Genomic DNA, 9,704 nt, shown 5'->3' on the forward strand with positions numbered 1-9,704 from the left:
TCCAGATATTCCCCTGTCGTCATATTTTCAACCTCCTCCGTTGTCATAATGGGAGCGCGTGTCATAGGGAAATTCGTCTATTATAACCGATGCAAAGTTATTTTTTTCTCTACTACTACTCATTGTGGAGTCTGATGATAGTCAAACATGCAGTGAAAGTTCCTGAGAGGCTACCGCTAATGACGAACGAGCTAACGCTAGTTGCTTGTTTCTCAACATGGCAACACCAAGTTGCCAGGTTCTGGGAGAGAAACAAGCAACTAGCGTTAGCTCGTTCGTCATTAGCGGTAGCCTCTCAGGAACTTTCACTGCATGTTTGACTATCATCAGACTCCACAATGAGTAGTAGTAGAGAAAAAAATAACTTTGCATCGGTTATAATAGACGAATTTCCCTATGACACGCGCTCCCATTATGACAACGGAGGAGGTTGAAAATATGACGACAGGGGAATATCTGGAAATAAACAATGCCACTGTTTACGTCGGTAGGTGAGTAACGACACATCAAAGATAACACTTAAAATGTCCGGAATTCTCCTTTAAGTACAGTTAAGTAAGGTCCGGGGGCTGGATAGGTTCCTGTTTGTGTGCAGGTAGCATGGTGTCATACTATAATAGGCTACTTTTATTAAGCTTCTCCTGAAAGGCTTAGGAGGTCGGATAGGGTTAATATAGTTTAAGACCGGGTCTTATGGGCTATATACAGGGCTTTATAGGGATGCTGGCTTGTTTGGCTAATGGCTATATCTGGTGTACGTTTTGTTGTAATGGATAGGTTGTGGGAGGGTGTTCTAACTGCACGAAGCTCTCTGAAAATATCTGAAAAATGTGACCCTATCAGCTATCCTTGACGAGCGACACAGTTATAAATTACAAAGTATAAATTAGCCGTTATAGGCACAGATGTGGCTGTAAGTGGCACGTGGCAAGGACAATGCCTTACTTTAAGGCAAGTTGATGATTTTAAACCTCACGCCTTTGGTCTGAGTTCTCAGCTAGTTTTGGGTTTAGGAAGATAAAGGTCTATACTGTACAGTAGATCTACACCTATAGGCGGTGTAGGAATGAGAACTATACCCAAGGACATAGAGTAGGTTACGTTATGTAAGGCAGGCTATGGTTTTAAATACCATTTTGGAGGTGGACTGGCCTTAGGCACTGAGCAGGCCCAGGAGTGGGAGGGTCAAAAATAAAGGCCTAGGTCTCAGACTGTGGGTCGAGGTCCAGGACTGCGCGTAAGTCTGGGTATATGGCAGATTGCGGGTTCCAGTCCCATCCTCTAGGCGGTCTGATCTAGGGCCCTCAGCAGGTCGCCACCGTGGAGGAGGTGCAAGTTGCCCTGCAGAGGGATGTTGACCTCACAGTCGTAACGGGTCAATTCCGGCAGACCGTAGGACTCGAAGGAAGGGGCCAACAAACGACTGGCTACACCTGTGGATGGACGGACAAACAGACACAGGGGCACAGAGACAGACAAGTTAGGTAAACAGGGATTCATGGAGAAATGTACAGACAAAAAAATGGACTGGACAAAGTATTGGGCAAGAAAGAAACCTGACAGAAGTAAAGAATATGCTGAGGTGAAAGAAAAACAGGGAAGAGAGAGCAATTGGAGAGAGAGAGAGAGAGAGAGAGAGAGAGAGAAAATGAGATGCATTATAATTTTTAAATGATGAAATGTTTATGACATGAACGGAAATGTGTTTTGTAAGACAATCAGTAGAATCTGGCAAACCAGTTGTTAATGGTCTGACAGAAGCAACTAAAACATGGAACATTAGCAAGGAGTGGTGTCTGGGCAACACCAAATGTTGAAAATATGAAGACTTACACCAATGGCTCTCAACTGGTTTTGTACCAGGAGGACTAAAATGTTACATTGCCTGGCATTTTCTCTACCTATGCTAAATCGAAGCCAGTGAAGCCACTTTTTGGTCCCAAGACTCCTAAACATTAGGCCATGTATTTAGCCATTATTTTATGAATCCCATAAAGGTCCATTTAGTTCCATTTGTACACTTTCAGGGTTAAATTAACTCTCCAAATGTTACTGTGCATTTTCCACGTGACTGGGTGGGAGCTCCCATCCGGTAAACTCACCCTCTGTCTTGTTAGAAGACATCATGCCAAATTCTGCGTAGCTATAGCTCTGCTGGGGGAAGGATTTATTCAGCACACCACCTATCCCACTTCCTGGATATTGAGACTTCCTGTGTTGCAACAGCGGGCTGAGACGTTGGGACACACATGTTGGTGTCATTCTCCCCATGATGGGTTCTGAGAGAGAAGGGGGGGGGGGGGGGTATTACACTGATAGTCCTAATAACAAAGAGTATAATGGACATAATATCATTTCATTATAAACAGAACATTTACATACTGTACAAGAAGTCAAAAGAAAACAATAGACAATCTTTACATTTGACAGATATCACTTCCTATTACAATTAGACAAATCTGACTCTAAACTCAATCAATGCAAGCAATCAAGGCTACCTATGCAATAAGAAACAGACTTGATAGTGGATGTTTGATAATGGTTCTGCACTCATTGACTTGCAGGTTTCGAGAGGTGCTTGAGTCCAGAAGGTGGGCCAACCCTCACTCACTCACACCAATTAGACTTTATAAGTGGACACGTATGCACACGCACACGCACACGCACACACACACACACACACACACACACACACACACACAAACTTAGCCCTAGAATGTCTGTGATCTTACATACATTTCAAGTATTCCAAATACACAGTCATAGATCTCTCTCGGTCCCCCACTGTGTAGTGCAGGGATGGCAAACTCATTTTAGCTCAGGGGCCACATGGAGGAGGGCCAGAGGGCCAGAGGGCCGGACCGGTACCGGACCGGACCGGTACCGGACCGGTAAAATCATGGCATAATAACTAATAATAACAATAACAACAACTTCAGATAGTTTTCTTTGTTTACTTTACTTAGTCTTAGTTAGTACAAGCACATTCTGAAAATGTAAACTTCACAAATAGGTATGGCCAAATGGAGACATTTTATTAACCGTTTACCGTTAGGCCTTACCGATTAATTAATCGATAACCGTTAATTATTATTTTTTTGTGTGCCAAAATACATTTTATTTCAAAGGGGCAAGTCTACACAGTTTGTTTTGTGTCTCCAGCAGAGTTTCTAGTGTCTCTATCTCTCTCTGGAAGAGGTTGCACATGAACTCTGCAGCCGCACTGAGGCGCTCCAACACAAACAATACCAATACAAAGACGAGGAAGAAGAAGAGGAAAGTGGAAGTTACGTGTGGTTGCAGGTGTAGACTTGGCCAAAAAACAATTAAAACATTTTTGGCAAAAAAAAAAAAAAAAAAAAAAAGTTTAATTTTTTTTTTTTTTTTTTTTTTTATGCTTTGCAAAATCATCTCGCGGGCCGGATTAAACTAGTTAGCGGGCCTGATCCGGCCCGCGGGCCGTATGTTTGACATCCCTGGTGTAGTGCCTATCTGCGCGGCCATAAAAGTGCTCTAAACTCCGTCTGTACTCACCCAATAATTAATTCCTAAGACGTGTAGTCATATTTTGTCCTCTAGTTTCATATCCATGTGAAAGTTCTGCCAGAAAACGTGTGTTTAGTCAAATATCTCCACTTTTTCACGAGCTGCACACGGACGTGTTTCTGTACGACGCGAGGGGCCAGGAATGATTGCAGCACTGAATATACGTAACTTCCTTTAGGACGCACAAATGTTTGGGACACACAATTGACAGGTGCTTGTGATTGCTGTGGGGTAATGAATCATCACCTGCCAATTGTGTGTCCCAAACATTTGTGCGTCCTAAAGGAAGTTACGTATATTCAGTGCTGCAATCATTCCTGGCCCCTCGCGTCGTACAGAAACACGTCCGTGTGCAGCTCGTGAAAAAGTGGAGATATTTGACTAAACACACGTTTTCTGGCAGAACTTTCACATGGATATGAAACTAGAGGACAAAATATGACTACACGTCTTAGGAATTAATTATTGGGTGAGTACAGACGGAGTTTAGAGCACTTTTATGGCCGCGCAGATAGGCACTACACAGTGGGGGACCGAGAGAGATCTATGACTGTGTATTTGGAATACTTGAAATGTATGTAAGATCACAGACATTCTAGGGCTAACACAAACTATACCTGCCAGTGAGCCTGTGCTGAGGGAGCGGTCAATGACAGCACAATGACTCTCACGTCTCATCCTCTTCCATATCATGTCTGATGGCTTACTGTCATCCTGACAAAACAAACACAAACACAAACACAAACACACGCACACGCACACACGCACACGCACATGCACACACACACACACACACACACACACACACACACACACACACACTTAAATCAATGAGCTGCAGCAGATCAACTGATTAATAAAACGAAAATTAGAATGTTAACCCCACAACATTATCTATCGAAAAAGTATTTGCGGTAGAGAATGATAGATTCTTGTGCAGAACGCATCATGTATGTTAAATACAAATGTATTACCAAAAAGCTGTATGTTTGGATTGGAACCAAAATCTAATCTTCACTCTGATCTTTGCATTTATACTTTTATAATCCAATGTTTGCATAAACAAAAAATACATTCACGATATAATTAAAAACTGAAAATGATTAGCCCTAATCATACACTAATCCATCCTTTTCAATTTAATCAGCGAACGAGTGTACAAACATAACAAACATCTAGGGATGCAACAGTTCTCGGTTTAATATTGAACCATACGGTTCGCCATCCACGGTTCATGCACTTTGTTTGTTTTGTAATTACACTTTACACACATTTCTTACTGTCAAAATGGCACTGTGTCTGTGTCTGTGAGTGTTGCTCGCCACAAATAGCCAATCTAAATTACAAGCATCTCAACACGTTGTGAGCTTGTATATTGTCTAATTTCAGTGATAATATCAAGAGCATAATGACTAGCCTACTGCATGATGTGATGTCTTGTCGCTGAAACCTGTTGAAACGTTCTGTTATTTTGAATACAACAGCTCTAACAAAGTGCTCCATGACAGCAGAGAGGAACAACACTTGTGTAACAAGTGTAACATTTTAAATCCTCATACAGAGATTCAAACAAACAAAAACAAGCAGTACCAAAACAACCGAAACCGAACAGAAAAACTAAACCGTTGCACCCCTAGCTAAGACCGTGTGTGTCTTTCTGGGACTGCATTTTGTGTTGACCAGAGGACTCAACATATTACACTATATCCCTCCAAAGTTGGGACATAATTCCTATAATTCCATAAGACCAAATTGCAACCCATGCCTAGGTCGCGACCCACTGGTTGCTCTACAAACTATTACCATGGCAAAGAGATCTTTAAAGTCTTCATTAATAGGGGTGATAATAATTGGAGGTGAGTGGATGGTCGGATGGGACTTACTATGGCCATTTGGGTGAAGGGGCGCTTGATGCTGTTGGCCACGGTCAGTCTGGCTGGAACCATGTCTCTATAAGCCTGTACAAAGTTCTCCATGGACCTATACATAAACGCACACACATGCACACACACAAGCTTGTCAGTTACCGTAGATACACTCTTTATACATTTTCTTGGTTTAAAATGTAAATGTAATTAATTTCACAGTTTTTGTTTCAGTTCTGTCACCTTTGTTTTTGCATGAGACCACTCTGTTGACATGACGGGCGCTCTTCCTCTGAGAGGGGCTCTATCAGGCAGGTCTTGGCCCCCCGGGGCTGCTGTTGGTACGTTAAAATGGGGTCCGGAGGCCAATTGATTTTGGGCCTGCCACCCAGAGCCTGGTATTGGGGCATCTGTGTCTGGTCTGCCATGTAAGATCCGTCAGTCCTAGGTTCCCTCTGGCCCTGGGGAGGGCCCCTCTTATCCCCCGGGGGCCAGGAAGCACTAGGCTGGTACTGGCTTTGAGGCTGAGGAGAGGAGGACAGGGGCTGGAAGAGGCTGGCGATGTTGCTGAAGCTCTGCTGTCTGGCAGGGTGGTGAGGGGATATGCCGTGGCCTGCCGGACCCCCATCCATGGGCTCCGGCTCTGGAATGATGGGGTTCAGCTGGAAGTCCTCTCCATCCATGGGGATGTAGGGAGCCAACGTCTCCAGGTCCAAGTCACAAAAGTCCACCTGATATTGATCAAAAACAAATACAGATTATGCTTATAAGCAGATTGTTGTGTCCAGCATTAGGCCAAGAATCCAGAATCCTAACCTGTTATGTTCCAGAAAACAGGCCCATCCATCTCATTCAAATTAGCAAGGGCTAATTCATGCTTTGCTGAACAAAAAATATTTTCAACTAAATGGGTGAGACATTTTTCAGCTGAAAATCTTAGTTTTACCATAGAAGGCCTCTGTTTTGTTCTCTCTGTGTGTGTGTGTGTGTGTGTGTGTGTGTGTGTGTGTGTGTGTGTGTGTGTGTGTGTGTGTGTGTGTGTGTGTGTGTGTGTGTGTGTGTGTGTGTGTGTGTGTGTGTGTGTGTTATCATGTGTATTGTTATCAGTGATTTGGGAAGATATGGGGGTCACACGACTTGGTCAAATTCTTTTAGGGGTCATTTTGAGAACCACTGGATTAGATTAGAAGGCTGTTGAAGGGCAGAGACTGGGGAACTAACAGCTTTAGACTAATAGGATTTAGAGTTCATGAAAGAGCTTGGTGAAATATCACACTGACTTTAAATATTCTTGTGAAGTCTGTCTACTTGCCATTGTCATTCAAGTCAATCAAGGACACACACACACACACACACACACACACACACACACACACACACACACACACACACACACACACACACACACACACACACACACACACACACACACACACACACACACACACACTCTCACTCACTTCAGTGCTCGCAGGGCTGTTGGTGCTCTCTTTGTCGAGGGTAAACAGTTTCTCTGTCAGGTCCACCTTCAGGTCACTCTCGGAGCAGTAGTCACCTGGGCTACTGGGCTGTTGGATGGGAGTCAGGAGAGGAAGGGGTTGGGGAAAAAAAGGATGTCAGGGAGGAAGGAAGGAAAAAGAGAGAGCAGAGGAAAAAGTGGACAGTGTGAAAAGCCATAAAAGAGACATAGATAGAGTGTGAGGGAAATAGAGAAAGCAAGACACAGTGAGAGAGGGGGGGAGAGAGAGAGGGAGCGAGAGAGAGAGAGAGAGGGAGAGAGAGAGAGAGAGAGAGAAAGAGAGAGGGAGAGGGAGAGAGAGAGAGAGAGAGAGAGAGAGAGAGAGAGAGAGAGAGAGAGAGAGAGAGGGAGGGAGAAAGAGTGATGAGTTATGACAAAGGCTCCATTCACTGCTAAGTGAGTGACTGACCGTTGCTTCCAAACAGCCACCCCCTCCATTCTCACAGGTTGGGGCTGGAGGAAGGGCATCAACCGCTTCTACCCTCTCCCTACCTTCTCCCTTCTCTGAATCCACAACACAGAACCAGCCCGGCCATTAAAGGACAATCATTACTGATAGTCAACTAGTCAATAAGTATTATATTGACTGATATCTGAGCTCTCCTGCTCTTACCGACATTGCCTACCAGCATACCGCACCAGAATTGTGTGCAAGCTTCCGACTGCCCCCTGATGACCTAGAGGCAGAGCTAAACTAGCCTGTAGTTTTTGCTATGCCACACAGATACAGAGAACTGTGTTTTTCACATGTCATCCCTATTGCATCTAGATAGGAGATAATGAGAGATATGAGATATGGTTGAAAATAGACAGCAAGTTCCTTTAAGTAAATACCTCTGCTCGCTAGCTAATTAATGCACTCATTACACGGACGCACACACACACGCACACACACACACACACACACACACACACACACACACACACACACACACACACACACACACACACACACACACACACACACACACACACACACACACTTTTGATCCATCCCTTCTTCCTTCCCCTTCTCATCCATACCGTAGAACAGCTACTCAGGCTGGGAGTGGCACTACCAGGTGGAGGCTTCTGTGGCACAGTGAATGTGCAGCTCATGTCCCCAGGTGCTGGAGCAGCAGAGGCTGCAGCCACAGATTTGTGGCTCTCGCTAGCCCAGGCCGGTGGCCCCAGAGGAGGCATGGGGGAGACCTGGGTGAAGGCTGGTGGACGCTGGGTTTCCTCAAACTGAGAGTCGCCTGGGAAGAGGAAGTCACAGTAAACAACAAAGGGAAAGCTGGGAAATGATGGGACGCCATTCAATTATTTTAATTAATTTAAAGATCTAAGTGAGTGATATGCAGCCTGTCTCTCCTGTCTCTCTCCACTGTACTATCAAATAAAGGCAGAAAAGCCCCCCCCCCCCAATAATATATAGATATTTAGTTATATTACATATTTATTTAATATGTAATATAACATGATATATAATCATATTTAGCTTATCAGCAATCTGATAAATGGGATGAACTATGAGTCCGAAAGATACATTTCTTTCCCCTTCGCACCTAAGACTGGCAGAATAAGAATCAGAATAATGAAACATAAAAAGTGTCTGTCAAACCGAAGTCGAGGGAGATGATGGTGTCCCCAGGTGTCGGGGCCAGGTGGGTGAGGTCCTCCGGTTCCTCTTTGAGTTTAGTGAAGAGAGCGTCACCCGGCTCTCCTGCCACATCCACGGGCTCTGTGCTGAAAAAGCTGGCCATGTGGCAGGGCTTGAACAGGGATTCTGTCTGCTCCATGGAGAGAATCATTGACTTCTCCTCAATGTCACTATGGGGCAGCAGAGGAAGTGAGGGAAGCAATGAGGTATTTAGACAGAAAATAACTTGTTTTTGTTATTAAGCTATAGCAATAATTGGCGTTAATAAATAGAGTTAAACCTGTCCAAAAGCCTGCTGTTAGTTTGCGATTATAATCTGTAAAAGCAAACATAGTTTCATGATTCATTTCTTGTTTAGTTAAGTAACCATAATGAAATAATACTGATATACACAGTACATCGTCAAGTAATATTTTAATAAACAGTAAATTGCTATAAGCAAAGGTCTGGAGATGGCTCATTTCTTTCAGGGCAATAACATTTCACCCTTATACTTGAGACTTTATGTTGTCAGATTAATTCACATTGATTTTGAACTGTTTGTTTGTGTCCATTCCGATCCACACAGAATGCTAATATAACGCAGTGATAAAGGTTGATTTTTCACCAAATTAATAGTTTGATGTGAAATATTTGCAGACGTTTTAGTTTTTTTAAGTGCACGCTGTTACCATTTCTTACCTGAGCACATAGTTGATGCACACAATGCACTGGGGCTGAGAGTTGCGGGTGTTGTAAATGACAGTTCCCTGGGTCTCAACCCAGACGTAGCCTCCGTGTTTAGCCAGCATACGATACTGACTAGTCACCGCCTGGCCCTTGGTGCATACTGTAGAGAGACAGACAGATCCACAGACAGGGTGACAGCAGGAACAGGTTGAGTGCATTCTTGTTCGTTTGAGATTTATAGATTTGATTGGTTTGTTCATCAGAAAAGCTGTCAAAATGACTCTTTTCCTTGAGCTCTGTAACTGACCTCACTCAGGAGGATTCACCTATTTAAGTATTTATTTTACATCTTTCACATGATGTGAAAAAGCTCAATTAATGATGTAAAAAAGCTCAATTAATGGTTGATTGTTCAAGGGTGTGCCTTTAAAGTAGATAGAAAGAAAATAGTGAAGCTGCTTGG

At 43.6% G+C, this 9,704-nt stretch overlaps 1 protein-coding gene across 1 annotated transcript in view; it reads right to left on the bottom strand.

Moving 5' to 3' along the window:
• Positions 1-279: 279 nt before the first annotated feature.
• LOC308099843 (endothelial PAS domain-containing protein 1-like) overlaps positions 280-9,704 on the bottom strand; it is a 69,926-nt gene continuing 60,501 nt past the window's right edge. Inside the window, exons 8-16 of the mRNA XM_080448662.1 lie at positions 9,254-9,401; positions 8,534-8,742; positions 7,954-8,168; positions 6,872-6,979; positions 5,655-6,142; positions 5,430-5,526; positions 4,164-4,260; positions 2,103-2,279; positions 280-1,433 (exon numbers count right to left, since the gene is read on the bottom strand). Of these exons, the coding sequence (XP_080304788.1) occupies positions 1,282-1,433; positions 2,103-2,279; positions 4,164-4,260; positions 5,430-5,526; positions 5,655-6,142; positions 6,872-6,979; positions 7,954-8,168; positions 8,534-8,742; positions 9,254-9,401 (1,691 nt within the window). The 3' untranslated portion in view covers positions 280-1,281. The remainder of the gene's footprint in view (positions 1,434-2,102; positions 2,280-4,163; positions 4,261-5,429; positions 5,527-5,654; positions 6,143-6,871; positions 6,980-7,953; positions 8,169-8,533; positions 8,743-9,253; positions 9,402-9,704) is intronic.

Source organism: Gymnoscopelus braueri (genome assembly GCF_963280865.1).
Source record: "Gymnoscopelus braueri genome assembly, chromosome: 14".
Lineage (NCBI taxonomy): Eukaryota > Metazoa > Chordata > Actinopteri > Myctophiformes > Myctophidae > Gymnoscopelus > Gymnoscopelus braueri.